Source organism: Crinia signifera, chromosome 1, assembly GCF_055691185.1.
Source record: "Crinia signifera chromosome 1, ASM5569118v1, whole genome shotgun sequence".
Classification (NCBI taxonomy): Eukaryota; Metazoa; Chordata; class Amphibia; order Anura; family Myobatrachidae; genus Crinia; species Crinia signifera.
In genome coordinates this window covers 206,911,838-206,927,974 of record NC_139217.1, presented here as the reverse complement: position 1 = coordinate 206,927,974, position 16,137 = coordinate 206,911,838, and the positions used below count along the sequence as shown (strand labels likewise).

The 16,137-nt window shown below is 48.7% G+C and overlaps 1 protein-coding gene and 1 long non-coding RNA gene across 2 annotated transcripts; one reads left to right on the top strand and one right to left on the bottom strand.

The window, feature by feature from the left end:
* Positions 1-243: 243 nt before the first annotated feature.
* Positions 244-1,494, bottom strand: LOC146067944 (uncharacterized). The gene has a single exon (XM_083179211.1). It carries the CDS (start codon positions 1,458-1,460, stop codon positions 492-494), a length of 969 nt encoding a protein of 322 aa, XP_083035337.1. The 5' UTR covers positions 1,461-1,494; the 3' UTR covers positions 244-491.
* A 4,771-nt stretch (positions 1,495-6,265) lies between these two features.
* Positions 6,266-14,432, top strand: LOC146068122 (uncharacterized). The gene is made up of 3 exons (XR_014472961.1): positions 6,266-6,313; positions 6,638-6,706; positions 14,362-14,432. It is a non-coding gene; the product is annotated as an uncharacterized LOC146068122 (long non-coding RNA).
* Positions 14,433-16,137: the final 1,705 nt, after the last annotated feature.

The window sequence follows — 16,137 nt, the reverse complement described above, 5'->3', positions numbered from 1 at the left end:
TGGGCGTTTCTACGGACGATGGCCGCACGCGGCAAAACACCGTGGCGTGCGGACCGCACCGTAAGAATGCGGGAATATCCGCACCGATCAGAATAAGGGCCCTGGAGTGCACATGGCTTTGCCCATTTTGAGAACAAACTTTCCCTGCAATCGGGTCTGAATTAGCTCTCAGCCAATCACAGAACGGCCGGTCATTTGACAGGTATTTTAAAAATCTAATAGCCGCCACTGTGCGTCCCGTCCCGCAGCGGCAGCGCTGCTATTTGTTATCACAGCATGCCGGCCAGGTCAGTGTGTCTGCCTGCCGTGCTCCCCCGCCCCCCGGTGTCTGCATGCATATGCCTGACAGGTGGGCAGGCATATGCATAGCATACAGGGAGGTCGGATGATCTTATGTGCTGACCGTCCGACCTCCCTGATCCGGTCCGATGCGCACGGGACCGCGCATCGGATCGGATCATATATCACACACCTGCGATTTTGGGGCGATTTCATCCGGTTATCGGCCCAAAGTGCCGAAATCGGATGAAATCGTCCCAAAATTGTATAGTGTATGGGGGCCTTAACCAATGCGGGTTGCCACTGAAACTTTTTCCGCACTCCGAACATGTAAATAATTTCTCATTTGTGTGGATTTTCTGGTGTCTCCCGAGGCTGGTTTCATCTGTGTAACATTTTCCACACTCGGGGCACACACAGGGTCTTTCTTTGACATAAGTTTTATGATGCTGTAAAAGTGCGGAGCTTTGGGTAAAGCGTTTGCAGCACTCTGTACAAACATATGGCCTTTCTCCTGTATGAACCCTCTGATGAGTAACCAGGTTGGAGTTGCTGCTAAAGCTTTTTCCACACATACTGCACATATATGGCTTCTCTTTTGTATGGACTCTAAAATGCGCTCGAAGCTGTGTGCTGCAGGAAAAACTCTTCCAGCACACAGTGCAATGCCATGATTTTTCTCCTGTGGGAACTTTCCTGTGCTTTACCAGGTTTGAACTGCTGCTAAAATGTTTGCCACATTCTCTGCAGCAGTAGGGCCTTTCACTTGTGTGGATCCTCGTGTGAGTGATAAAATGTGTGTTCTGTGTAAAGGTTTTCCCACATTCTGAGCAAGCGTGAACTCTCAGGTGCCTAAAAAGACTGGAGCTTTGTGTAAAGCATTTTCCGCATTCACTACATATGTAAGGCCTTTCTCCAGTGTGAGTTCTCAGATGCACAATGTAGTTTGGCTTTCTGTTAAATTGTTTCGCACAATGCTCACAAGAAAACTTAGCCTGATCCTTAGTGCATGTATTTGTTGTATCAGAGTTTTCATTCACAGCCTTTCCTATGCGAGAGAGCTTCCTGTGCGGTAACTCCTTTGGAGAATAATTTTCTGTCTTTCTGTAGTGTCTCTTTGGCTTGGAATTTACTGTATTGCCTTCTTTGTCATTCTTAGTTTTACTACTTGAATTTTTCATGGTTAAATTGGGAAGCTGGATGTTTACGTACCGATCACTGGGTCATCTGTTTAAAAGTTAATGACACATTAGCTTAGGAGAAACTGTACACATTATTTCTATCTTCTTTGATATCCAAATTGTCTTACTAGTTTTATATTCTATGAAAGCTCACTGAAGAAAGAACACTTGCAATGCAGTAGTTGTAAACATTAAATATACCAAAAATCTGAAAAAAACAGTACAGTAACTGTGAGTAATGTGGAAGAATAACCAACACATGTGCATCAGTGCCCCTCAGTAGAAATCTACCATCCCCATAGCATACCTCCCAACACTCACGATTTCAGTGGGACAGTCCCGATTACCGGGTCCTGTCCCGCTGTCCCACCCGCGGCCGGAGGTGTCCCGCTGCGGGGGGGTGCCAGTTGGGAGCCCCCCCAATTTGACAGAATTGCACAGCGTCTATTCCCGGACGAAAATGGGGACGCGGCTCATTTGCATAAGCCGCGCCCCTCATTTACACAAGCCACACCCTTCATTTACACAAGCCGCGCCCCTCATTTACACAAGTCGCGCCCCTCATTTACACAAGCCGCGCCCCCTTTTTGGACGCTCGCGCAGCCTATTTCTGCAGCTACAAAGTTGGGAGGTATGCCATAGGGGTATGGTTTGTAAGGTTGACAATCAAAAGGTCGACCACTATTAGTAGACAATCAACAGGTCGACACATCAAAAAGGTTGACACCATTAAGTTGACATGACCAAGAGGTCGACAAGCAAATTGTCAACATGAAGGTTTTTTGGTGTCTATGTCGACATGGACACTGTTGTAGTGTACCCCATCCCATCGTATGGCTCGTATTCTCCCTCCATGCCCACTGGGATGGTCAAGTATGAACAAGTCTGTTTAAAAAAAACAAAACATGATAAACTCATGAATCACACGGGACAGACTCAGGGGTAGGTGCTTTCTCCCCCCTGGGCAACCAGTTATGTAGGGTACACACCAGGACGACCGGCTCACGATGCACATCGTGAGCGGGTCGTCAGTGTCTCGTCCGACCCGCTCATGGTGACGCGGGGGGGCACGACCCGCTCACGATGTGCACCGTGAGCGGGTCCGATCCGATGGCGACCCGCACCCGGCTGTATGGTCGTCATTGAGATCCTACCTGCAGCAGGTAGGATCTCAATAACGACCGACCGACCCACGGGACCGCGCATCGGATCGGTATCGGTCCACACCAGGTCAGAAAAGGGCCCAATCAGCACACAATCTACATCCAATTGATCGGAATTGGATCTAGATTGTGGGGATCGGGCCCTAGTCGTCCTGGTGTGTACCCAGCATAAGAGCACTTCCAATGCCACTCTTCTGCCTTTATGCCAGCCTTAATATACTAGTAGCAGTCCCCAAAACCCATGCAAGTACCAATGTTTTTTTAATTCTGCATGTCACACTCACAGTGCTACTTAGCCAGTAGGCAGACCCAGTCAAGTCCACTGCCCCATACATTCTGTGATACCCCTTTCACACCAGAAAATGCAGGGACCCACCCGAGAATATGGCCCAGGGATCATGCCTGGCCATTCCTGGGTTGGCCCCTTTCACACCAGAAAAGTCCCTGCATTTTCTGGTGTGTGAAGGGAACAGGAATGAGGCAGGGAGGAGGCGTGCTCGTGGCAGGGAGTACTCACCCCTGTCGCTGGACCTCGGTACAGGCCGGGGATCCACACAGACGGCAGGCGCAGATGACAGGTCAGACGGTGGGTGCAGATGATGCAGCTCTCCGGGGGCAGTGAGAGCACAGGAGAGCTGCGTCATCTTCATCCACCTCCTTTCCTGTCATTTGCGCCCGCCGCCTGTGTGGATCCCCGACCTGACAGCACACCGAGGACCGGCAACTCGGGTAAGTACCCCCTATCCCTTTCACACTGGCCAGGACCCCGGGTTGAACCCAGGAACAACCCTGCTCCATAGCAGGGTTGGAATCCCGGCAATTTTTGCAAGGATTTTGGCCCGGGAACCTTACACACCAGCGCTAGTTGCTGTCCCAACCCGGGAAATTAGGTTGTGTGAAAGGGGTAGGAGAGTAAAGCTGGTTACACTCCTTAAGATTGGGTGATTGTCATTTGCTCCCATACATTACCAAATAGTTTTTCCCACCAGATTGGGCAGATAAGGGTGGAGTGATATAAATAGCTGTGGCAGGGATTGCATTATTGGCGGGGATTGCATTAACTATCAATCGTCAAAATTGTTGGTGACATTGGTGCTTAACACTGACACGCTGGCAGCTGTTACTGACAATGAGACAGTATCAGGAGTCTAAGCTGGTCCTGTCTCCTCTCAGGCTTGGCTCACTGGTACCACTGCTGCTGACACCAGGTAGCAGTGGCTGACAAAGTGACAGACACTTTGGTCAGGTCATACTAGTTGGCATCTCAAGGCTCTCTATTAGTGAATAAGCAGTAAGTGACAGTGTCAATCACTCATTGCTTGTATGGCACAACGGGGCAGATGTATTAAGCCTTAACAAGAGATAAATGCAATCGTGATAAGGAGAGATAAACGTCCAGCCAATCAGCTCCTTACTGACTTTTTTCAAACACAGGCTGTAACATGGCAGTTAGCAGGTGATTGGCTGGGGGTTTATCTCTTGTTAAAGCTTAATACATCTGTCCCAATGTACCTCTGAATCTGACCCAATGTTTTGTAATGTAATACGCCAGAGGGATAAACACTAACCTGGCAAGACTGCTCTATTGCACATGTACACACAAAGAACACTGATGGTTCACAAGCTATGGTCACATACAATCAAACGTCATTGTCGATGGCAGAAACACTTCCAACTATTCACTCGCCCTATAACTGGATATCATTACTGTAGGTATTCCAAGTCGGTATATGGTCACTAGGTCGACAAGAGGAAGGTCGACATGGGGTTCATCAACAGCATCATTAGGTTGACAAACACAAGGTCGACAGTCAAAAGGTCAATATGCTGTTTTCAATTTTTCTGAGCCAACATGTGCCGACAGGCGGTATTTCATGCCCTACCATCCACTAGGGTGTGGCGGGAGAATAGAATAGTGTGCCGAGCACAGCGAGGCACCATGCCCGAATGCGATTTAGCACACCCCCACTAACCACATCACCCCAAAGCATGGCGAGCGCAGCGTGCCCCACGAGGGGATGCAGAACGCCTCCTCCCGACCTTTTCATACCTCCACTATCCACGTCGGTGTGAAGTTGATCTTATAAAGTGTGGTGAGTGCACGCAGATTGCTTTACATGTATTCCGCGTGCGCTCACCACACTTTATAAAATCAACTCCGCGCTGACATGGATAGTGGGGGTATGAAAAGTCAGGAGGACACGTTCCGCGTGCGCTCGCCTCGCTTCGGGGTGACGTGCATAGTGGAGGTGTGCTAAATCGCATTGCATGTGATCACACGCGATGCGATCTCTACGCCGGCGTATGTAGGCAAATTGGGCATCCTGATAATACACAATTACCCTCCTTTCAGTAGATTGTTTCAGCAAATGCAGATTGGAGATCTACAAAAAAAGTGTGTATGCACAGACTGGATGTAGAATCAGTGACTCGTTCTCCAATAGTATTATATGGGGAAAGCAGCTCATAGGCTAGCAATAACTTTCGAATTGGAGCCACTTTGCCTGGGCTTTAGTACATTTGAAAATGCGGTAAAATCCCTGAAAGCATTTCTGGTTTAATACATCCCGCCCACAATCTGTTGCAGCAACAGCAAGCATTGTTACATTTTCTGTGGCCATGACACATGCAAAGCTGGTGTCAGCCAAATGCATTCAGACATACAGTACAGCAGAGCATTCCAAAATAACACAGCTGAGATACACGTTCTGAACCTGGGGCCCACTACCATCGGTGCCATCTCTTGGTCCTCTGCAGAATTTTAGCAATATCATGGAGACATGTTTGTGTTGCAGATGTTCTGCCCCTACCACACCATTCCCACATGCAAAAGGCAGGCAAAGAGCCCAGACCTTAGACTTGACTCCTAGTAATAATAAAAACACTATTATTTAATTTCTTATATAGCACAGCATATTATGCTGGGCTTTACAATAGGAGACAGTGATAAAACAAACTGGGTAGTAACAAACCAACATAGAGGTAGGAGGGCCCTGCTCGCAAGCTAACTATCTATAGAATGCAGATGCAATACACAATGCACTGATGGTAGTGGTCCCCACCCTTATGCTGAACCAGCATCAGCTAAACTGCTATACTGTGCCAAGAGCGATAACTTCCATAATGAAACCTATTTTTATGATATAGCCCGGGGAGATATACTTCTGATAGTTTTACATTGACCACTATTAGTTCTATATCGAGTCAAACAAGGGTTGAACAATGTGTCACATTACATTTATGGCAATGTGGTATCTATGAGTTACAGCGGAGGATAACATACCACTGCACGGTGGAGGCTGCCGACAGAGGTTTTACTACAAGTCCCAGCAATCCCTGCGACCAAAAGACGTGCAGAGGATGCTGGGACCATTTTCATGACAGCGGCTCCGCTATTTCTCCGAGCACAGCACCCGGCGGCGCACTCTAATATTAACACAGTCGCTAACCACACCTGACCGCAGCTGCGGCAGGCAGCACAGACAGTCCCCGACTCCCCGACCCTGGTCCCTACCTGTCTGGGCGGAAATCCGTCTGGTGAGCGCCAGTGATTTGGGAATTCATCAGCCAACAGGAATTATAGGAGCACAGCATTGTGGCCTTTGTAGTGATTCTCTTTCAATGCTTATGTAATCCCCTGGTAAGTAGGAATTTCTTTTCCAATAGCCGTAGGTTGGACTTCTCACTAAGGTAAGTATGACTCTTCTCGTCTTCTCAGAAAAGCTCACGTAGAGAATTTTAAACGGTTTATTTCATCCTAGTATTGCATACAATATATATAAACAATATTTCAAAACAGTACATGCATTGCTTTTCTTATACCGGAACATGCAATGTTTCACCTGGCCTCTCCTCTGATCTGGACTGCCTCGACTAAACAGATATACAACCGTACCGTATTTACTGTAAACAAAACATCTCAATATGACACCGTTAGTGGCAATAAACACTTAATAATATTAACTTATTCTTTATCTATATTCTACACAGTAAGCGCTTTTTCTCCCCTTACAGAGCTCTACCTAGTGGCCACAGTCCAGGAAAAAGTTCAGTCTATAACACGGATCAACAGAACAGGAGAAGGTAGGTACAGTATGATTAATTTCCACAGACGTTGAAACAACGTTATCACATAAATCAGTAGGCGTGGTGCATCCTGCTAGGTTGAAGCAACACTGTATCTCTGTAGGTCCTTTTCCATTACAATGAAGCTTGCTTGTTAGTGAGATGTATCCTTTCCTGTCACACTACCGCTGCTGCAGATTATTAAGTGACTTCCCTGGACTAACTGCCTGCTTTACAAATCTCCCGTATGCTGCTGGGTTCCTAGGCAACCAGGATTGCTACAGGATAACTAGAGCACTTGATTGCAGTCAAGAAATATCTTTCCTCTGTTGGCCTTCCCCTGGCTCACAAAGCCGGGTTTCGCCTATTCCCTGCACTGTAGTGTAGATATGAGACTCTCTGGTTAAGATCTTTTCCTTTGGGGCGTCCCCTGACTGAAATTCGTCGGGTTTAGCCCGGATTATTCTGCAGATTTTCTATGCCTGAGCCTGCTGCTGTACTGTGTGTCCACTCACTAAAACGCCTCAGACTATCTGTTGATGTCACACATCCATCCTCTCACGGACTCTGGCAGGGTAACGGTTACTCTTTGCTGTACAGTGAGCTGGGAGATGTGCTGGTATGCCTGCCTAGAGCTGCACTGAGGGTGTCAGCTTCACTATATGTTATAGTGGGGTGGACAGGCTGCCACAGTAACTAATGTGGATGCTGGGGATCTGATATATCTTTCCTAGTTCAGTTCTGTCTCCCTCTCTCTCTCTTCTCGGGGCTGCTAGGGAGACGTGCAGGGGAGCTGTCTGTACTGAAGTATATTGCTCCCTAAATGGTGCTGGGCGGTGCAGAGCTGTATTGAAGTTGAACTGTCACCGCCTATTGTGACTCTTAGCTTTAATGTGTATCCACTAGGGGGTGGGGGTTGTGCTTTGGTCGTTAAACCCTCCTGAGTGAATTACCATACAGCAGTCTCTGACAACTTTCTATAGCTCTTATTGCTGCTTTACCGCCTCCTATATTATTTCCAGTTAGACTTTAATAACAACTAGTGAACTAGAAAACCTGTAGCTTAATAATGGATAATATAAGGTCCGACTTGAAAGTATTTCAGAATAATGCTGCTTAATTATCTGACTGCAGTCTGTAAGCATACATTAACATGAATAAATGACGGGCAGCCACTCTTCTGAGAATATCCAGTCTATTGGCTTTGACAGGGATCCACCTTGGCTGTGTGTATGACATAGACTGTCAGCTGTACTTGGCTTTGCTTATAATGGTAATTGGTGGGAGGTATAATTTGGTATAGTGTAGTCCGCCTTTTAGGGGATGACACCCCACTCACCACTTCCCCTTTCCTCCTATGGGGTATGTCAGCTGGTTGGGGATCTCCCTATCTCGAGCCGGGGATTTGCTGAATAGCCACAATCCCACCCCTGTACCTCGGTCGGCTACTGCGTCACCCGGGCCATCCCCCTCAATGGCGCCGCCTTCTGCCGATCACACCTCCGTCACTCCCTATGACGCGTGCCCTCCGGAATCGTCACTGCGCCTCAGCTGGACTCTCCGGCTCACATGGAGGGTATGTCTGTCAGTCACCGCCCGCTCCCGACTGCCACGGGAGTCGTCCTGCGCTGCTCTGGGTAAGCGCTTCAGCCCCCTCTCCGTTTCTTACAATGCTGCGTCCCCTGCCCTCAGCAATCTCCTCAGGCTTCTCTCCCTTATTTATAACTATAGGGCACGCGATCCTCTGCCTTCCCGCTCTCAGCGCGTGCATAAAAACTTTATTAAAACAGTGTCTGGCGATAGTTTTTCTTCTCCCCTCAGTGCAGGGCATTTGATTAGTCTCTGCATCCGGGCAGCTCCGTCCAATCTTTCCTGGGGGGAAACTGCAGTGGGCCATGACTATAAACATATTTACAGTATGTTTCATAAAAGTTTATCTTGCCTTCTGTGAAGGCATCTATGGATATATATATATACAGGTGTCCATTAAACATGCAACGTCCCCTATGGGGTTAATATATCTATCACAGTGTAAGCAGTGGGTTCATGTTAACAACATATAATATCATAACTATAGGCTATTACATTTCTTCCCGGCTGGAATATTGCATGTCCTCATGCAACAAGTTATGCTGACTGATAACTCCAATGGACATAAAATATAGTCTTCTCACTTCCCAATAAAGTGCTTTCCATACGTTCTTTTCTTCAGGACCTCGACCGCTCCGGGACCACCCAGCCTCAGGGGGTCACACCTTTTGGTGGACCAGCGCAATGCCCCGCACCGGTCACCGGCTGTCCACGGGAAGTCCACTTATTTTTTTTTCGGAAAGTACATAATTGTGTCTATCTAAACACGATAACGTAGGGGCAATACTCCTCGAGTGCTTCGTAATGGTCTTTCCATGGGACAGGTGGAAGCCTCCATTTCGTCTCGTTCTGGCGGGGCTACTTGTTCCAGTTCTGAACTCGGGGTAAGCTCTTGTCTTGACGAAAGGCGGTTATTTTGTCTCTTTACTTTGATACTTGGACCACAGACAAGCATGAGGATCTCCATGGGGTCGGGCATAACGGCATTCGCAGGAGACTCGTCCCTTTCTGACTCGAGGAGTTTTTCGGCCAACTTGGGCGTGGCTGTATCTGAGCACGGTTTCAACTGTTCTCGTGCGACAGTGATGATGGGGCCCGCTTGACCCCTTTGAATCTGGTAACTGTGAAACTCGCCCGTCGGTACGCGGACAACTGTGTAGGGTTGAGTTTCCCATCGAAAGTCTATTTTACTGTCCCTACGATTTTTCCTCCGCCACACTCGTTCGCCAATGTGGAGCGGGATCTCATGTCTACCAGCGTCATAGTTCCTTCTTTGTCGTTGTTGGGCGATGTCCATCCGTTGTTTTACGATTTCTCCGACCGATTCCATTAGTCGTTGGTGTCGACCGACCCAGTCACTTGGAGGCCTTTCAGTTTCCGCGAACTCCGGATACAACTCCAAATCTTTTGGCAATTGGCCATGCCGGCCGAACATAAGGTAGAAGGGAGTATATCCGGTGGAGCACTGGCTCGTGTTGTTATACATATATGCCAGGCCCGCCACTAGGCTTGGCCACCGACTCCGTTGTTCCTTTGACAATGCTCGGAGCATCCCAATGATAGTCTGGTTGGCCCGCTCACATAAGCCATTCGACTGCGGATGGTAGGCGGTAGTGCGTATTTTCTGACAACCGTATAAAGTACACAGGTCATGGAATAAAGCCGCTTCGAAGGCAGGTCCACGGTCAGTAAGGATCCGGTCTGGAGTTCCGTACGGTTGCAAGAAATGTTTAAGGAACACTTGGGCTGTTGTCTTTGCAGTAGTGTCTCGAACTGGGACCACTACCAAGAATTTGGTAAAGTGATCCGTTATAGTCAACGCATACTCTACTCCGCTAGTGCTGGCTTCCAATTTAACGTGGTTCAGGGCCACCAATTCTAATGGCCGTCGTGTCTCAATTGGACATAGCGGATCTCTTTGTCCTGGATCCGGGCGCCTTTTCAACGCACATGCTGTACAGTCTTGGCACCATTTATCAATGTCCTCCTTCATGCCAACCCAAAAGAACCGGCTTCGTAAAGTTGCCTCTGTTTTGTAGGTTCCGAAATGCCCCGACTGGTCGTGGTAGGCTTGCAAGATGGAGTCGCTCTGCTGTCGGGGTATCACAATTTGCGTGATCTTTTCATGCGTACCGGGGTCGCATCGGACTCGGACCAGTAAATCTTTGCTCAGCTGCAATCTATTTCGTTGCCGTAGGAGTCTGAGTAATTCCGGTGGCGATTGCGAACGTTGCTCTTTGGACAATCTTCGTCCCGCTTTAAGAATGTCGATCAATTCCTGTATGACTGGGTCTTCCTTTTGTACCTTCTGCCATTCGAAGACAGGGCCTGCTTCCACCATCTCTGTACCGGCTACTGTAACAGGATTGGAATGTCCCGCCTTCCTACGACTGGTCGACGGCACAGGGGCGAATGCTGGTATTTCAATTCGTTCTTCTTCGTCTTCAGCTTCCGGGATCATCGCATTCGGCAAACGGGATAATGCATCCGCATTGGTGTTCAGTTTCCCGCTGCGGTAGGTAATGGTGTACCTAAAGTTCGCCAACCGAGCCATCCAGCGCTGCTCCAAAGCCCCCAAGTGTGCGGTATCTAGATGGGCTAGTGGGTTGTTATCTGTCACGATGGTAAAGGAGGCGGCCGTCAAGTAGCTCCGGAATTTCTCGGTGACAGCCCATATTAACGCTAGCAGTTCAAGCTTGAAGGCGCTATAGTTTTCGGGATTCCTCTCAGTTTTTTTTAGGCCCCTGCTAGCGTAGGCTATCACTTTTTCCTGTCCATCCTGCACTTGTGCCAGCACAGCACCTAATCCGGCGTTGCTAGCATCTGTGTACACACGGAACGGCTGTTCATAGTCGGGATACGCAAGGAGAGGGGCACTAACCAGAGCGGTTTTTAATTCTTCAAACGCCCGCTGGGGTGACTCGGACCGCTCAACCGGCGCGTTCCCTCTTCTCTCTGATCCGGACCAGCCTCGGAGCAATACATGTAAGGGAGCGGCAATTTTGGCGAAGTGACGGATGAACCTTCTGTAGTAGCCTACAAAGCCTAGGAAGCTCCTGACGTCTCTCACGGTTTTTGGCGTGGGCCATTCTGTGACTGCTCTAATCTTTTCTGGGTCGGGGTAAACCCCTTTGGCGCTGACGATATGTCCTAAGTACTGCACTTCAGGTTTTAACAAGTGACATTTGGCGGGATTTAATTTCAAGCCGCTCTTGATCAACTGTGCGAACACTTCCCCAAGATGTTCCAAATGCTTTTCATAGGTGCCAGAGAAGATGATAATATCGTCTAAGTACAGAAGGATCATCTCAAAGTTTCTGTGGCCCAAGCAGTGCTCCATCAGTCTCTGAAATGTCGCCGGGGCGTTACATAGTCCGAAGGGCATCCGGGTAAATTCGAACAGTCCCATGGGCGTGGTGAATGCGGTTTTTTCTTGATGTTCTGGCGCTACCGGAATCTGCCAGTAACCGCTCGTAAGGTCTAATGTGGAAAAATATTGGGCGGTTTTAAGGGCGGTTAGCGATTCTTCAATCCTGGGTAATGGATACGCATCCTTGTGTGTTACATTATTTAACTTGCGATAATCCACACAGAACCGCAGACTCCCGTTCTTCTTCCTGACCAAGACAATGGGGGCCGCCCATGGACTATGACTTTCGGTAATCACTCCGGACTCCCTCATGTCGGCCAGCATTTCCCGTACTGGCTGGTACAGCGCAGGGGCTAACGGACGATGTCTTTCTTTAATAGGTGGGTGGTCTCCTGTGGGTATGTAGTGAACCACATTTTTTGCCGTTCCGAAATCTGAGGGGTGCTGGCTAAAGGCTTGAGAGAATTCTTTCACCACCTGTATCACTCCGTCTTTCTGTTTGGTTGAAGTACTCGGGTCCCCAATCTGAATGGGATCCCACCATCGTTTCTCTTCCACCCCTGTTGGCGGGGGTGGATCCGTTACTCGTTGTGTGGTAGTGAAGGCCTCCCCGTCAAAGACATCCTCGAAGTTGACTTCGGTCAATCTGGCGACCGGGCAATTTTTATTCAATTTGATTGGAAAGCTATGCGGATTGAGTACTCGCACAAACACTTGACCCTGGTGGACTCTGGTGACGGCCCTCGCTACTGCGAATGGATATTGTCCACTCGGGTCGTGGGGTTCTACCATAGCATCATAGTCTGTTCCGCCTACTCCGAAGCGGGCCTTGCATTGTAGCATCACTTCTGAGTTCGGCTGGATGAGGAGGGCGGTCCGATCGCTAATTCGAGCTTTCCCAACTTCTCCACGGTCGTTAGCGAAGCTCCCCACTCCCTTTAACCATCTGACCGTCTGGAGCAGAGCTTTTCGTTCTTCTCTATCTGCCCGACCTAGTTCCTGTTGTAAGGATTCTACTAGTTCTCCTGGGCAATTTTTAAGCACGTTCATCCCTAATATCATGGGTGGGAGGTGTTCGTTATATTCCTTGGTGATCAGACACCCTTGACGGATCAGCCGTGCTTTCCCGATCGTCAGTTCGGCTTCCCAGTACCCGCAATATTCAATGGCTTGTCCGTTGCTGGCCAACAGTTGCAGCCAGTTGTTTGGTGGCGTCATAATTTCCTCCCTTGACCAGTACTTGTCAAACTCGGTGAGACAGATGGTGGTGACCTGGGATCCCGTGTCCAATAGTGCCGAAATCTCCACACCATTGATAGCGATGGTTACGTGTGGGCAGGCTCCTACGTATCGGGAATGCCAGGTTGGCGGGGTCGGACCTACTGGGGGGAATCCTCCCGAGGGTGGGTCCACGACCTCGGGGCGTCTCCATTTAAATCCTCTTCCCTGCAGAAGCGTTCGATGTGCCCACTCTTGTGGCATCGTCTGCAAATCGGGCTCCCTTGGGCATCGAAGCGGTCTGTGGCCCGTCTCCCTCTTCCGACCGGGGTCGTCCAGGGTGTTCGGCCTCGGCCCGAAGCTCCGGCGTGGTTTCCCTTATTTTTGAGCAGTAATTGCTCTTGTCGGAGGTCCTTCAATTCTTTTCCCATTTCTGCCAAGCTTTTGGTAATCATATCCAGCTTCTCTGCCAGAGGCCCGGATACCTCTCGTCCGGTCTGTACTTGCTTGGTGACAGCCCCTTTCCCTGCGCGGGTGGAAGTCTTAGGTGCCGGTTCTTCATCCACCTCATCCTCCTCATCTTCAGTATCTGTGGTCGCCGGGCTTTCCTCGTCGTCACACTGGTTCATCCCTAATATGTGGAAGATTGCCTCTTTGAATTTTGAAAAGGTGCCACCCGGGTTCTGTTTCCTCCACATTCTGAGTTGTGCTCGTATTGTTTTTTCCCGAGCTCCCTCCACGAAAAGGTTAATCAAAGTTTCGTTTTCTTGATCCTTGTCTCCTGGCTCGATCGCCTGAATAGCATGCGAGGCTTCTTGCAACGCCAGGGCAAAGTCTCTCAACGCTTACATGACCCAAATCAAACATGGACTTCATCCTGTCTTTGAAGTCTCGGAATGTTGTTGTCCCCGCCGTACGTTTATTTCCCGAGTATATGGGCAACCATGGGGCCCCGAAGTAATAAGGCATGGTAATTGTCGAGTTCTCTGCCATTTCTCCTCTTCTTCTTATCCCAATGTCGTTCGGGGATGGGAGGACTCTTCTTTTTGCTGATTTGGGGGTTTGGGGTTCTGACTCCGCCATTTTTCTATCCTGTTCGTGACGCCAATTGTAATCCCCTGGTAAGTAGGAATTTCTTTTCCAATAGCCGTAGGTTGGACTTCTCACTAAGGTAAGTATGACTCTTCTCGTCTTCTCAGAAAAGCTCACGTAGAGAATTTTAAACGGTTTATTTCATCCTAGTATTGCATACAATATATATAAACAATATTTCAAAACAGTACATGCATTGCTTTTCTTATACCGGAACATGCAATGTTTCACCTGGCCTCTCCTCTGATCTGGACTGCCTCGACTAAACAGATATACAACCGTACCGTATTTACTGTAAACAAAACATCTCAATATGACACCGTTAGTGGCAATAAACACTTAATAATATTAACTTATTCTTTATCTATATTCTACACAGTAAGCGCTTTTTCTCCCCTTACAGAGCTCTACCTAGTGGCCACAGTCCAGGAAAAAGTTCAGTCTATAACACGGATCAACAGAACAGGAGAAGGTAGGTACAGTATGATTAATTTCCACAGACGTTGAAACAACGTTATCACATAAATCAGTAGGCGTGGTGCATCCTGCTAGGTTGAAGCAACACTGTATCTCTGTAGGTCCTTTTCCATTACAATGAAGCTTGCTTGTTAGTGAGATGTATCCTTTCCTGTCACACTACCGCTGCTGCAGATTATTAAGTGACTTCCCTGGACTAACTGCCTGCTTTACAAATCTCCCGTATGCTGCTGGGTTCCTAGGCAACCAGGATTGCTACAGGATAACTAGAGCACTTGATTGCAGTCAAGAAATATCTTTCCTCTGTTGGCCTTCCCCTGGCTCACAAAGCCGGGTTTCGCCTATTCCCTGCACTGTAGTGTAGATATGAGACTCTCTGGTTAAGATCTTTTCCTTTGGGGCGTCCCCTGACTGAAATTCGTCGGGTTTAGCCCGGATTATTCTGCAGATTTTCTATGCCTGAGCCTGCTGCTGTACTGTGTGTCCACTCACTAAAACGCCTCAGACTATCTGTTGATGTCACACATCCATCCTCTCACGGACTCTGGCAGGGTAACGGTTACTCTTTGCTGTACAGTGAGCTGGGAGATGTGCTGGTATGCCTGCCTAGAGCTGCACTGAGGGTGTCAGCTTCACTATATGTTATAGTGGGGTGGACAGGCTGCCACAGTAACTAATGTGGATGCTGGGGATCTGATATATCTTTCCTAGTTCAGTTCTGTCTCCCTCTCTCTCTCTTCTCGGGGCTGCTAGGGAGACGTGCAGGGGAGCTGTCTGTACTGAAGTATATTGCTCCCTAAATGGTGCTGGGCGGTGCAGAGCTGTATTGAAGTTGAACTGTCACCGCCTATTGTGACTCTTAGCTTTAATGTGTATCCACTAGGGGGTGGGGGTTGTGCTTTGGTCGTTAAACCCTCCTGAGTGAATTACCATACAGCAGTCTCTGACAACTTTCTATAGCTCTTATTGCTGCTTTACCGCCTCCTATATTATTTCCAGTTAGACTTTAATAACAACTAGTGAACTAGAAAACCTGTAGCTTAATAATGGATAATATAAGGTCCGACTTGAAAGTATTTCAGAATAATGCTGCTTAATTATCTGACTGCAGTCTGTAAGCATACATTAACATGAATAAATGACGGGCAGCCACTCTTCTGAGAATATCCAGTCTATTGGCTTTGACAGGGATCCACCTTGGCTGTGTGTATGACATAGACTGTCAGCTGTACTTGGCTTTGCTTATAATGGTAATTGGTGGGAGGTATAATTTGGTATAGTGTAGTCCGCCTTTTAGGGGATGACACCCCACTCACCACTTCCCCTTTCCTCCTATGGGGTATGTCAGCTGGTTGGGGATCTCCCTATCTCGAGCCGGGGATTTGCTGAATAGCCACAATCCCACCCCTGTACCTCGGTCGGCTACTGCGTCACCCGGGCCATCCCCCTCAATGGCGCCGCCTTCTGCTGATCACACCTCCGTCACTCCCTATGACGCGTGCCCTCCGGAATCGTCACTGCGCCTCAGCTGGACTCTCCGGCTCACATGGAGGGTATGTCTGTCAGTCACCGCCCGCTCCCGACTGCCACGGGAGTCGTCCTGCGCTGCTCTGGGTAAGCGCTTCAGCCCCCTCTCCGTTTCTTACAATGCTGCGTCCCCTGCCCTCAGCAATCTCCTCAGGCTTCTCTCCCTTATTTATAA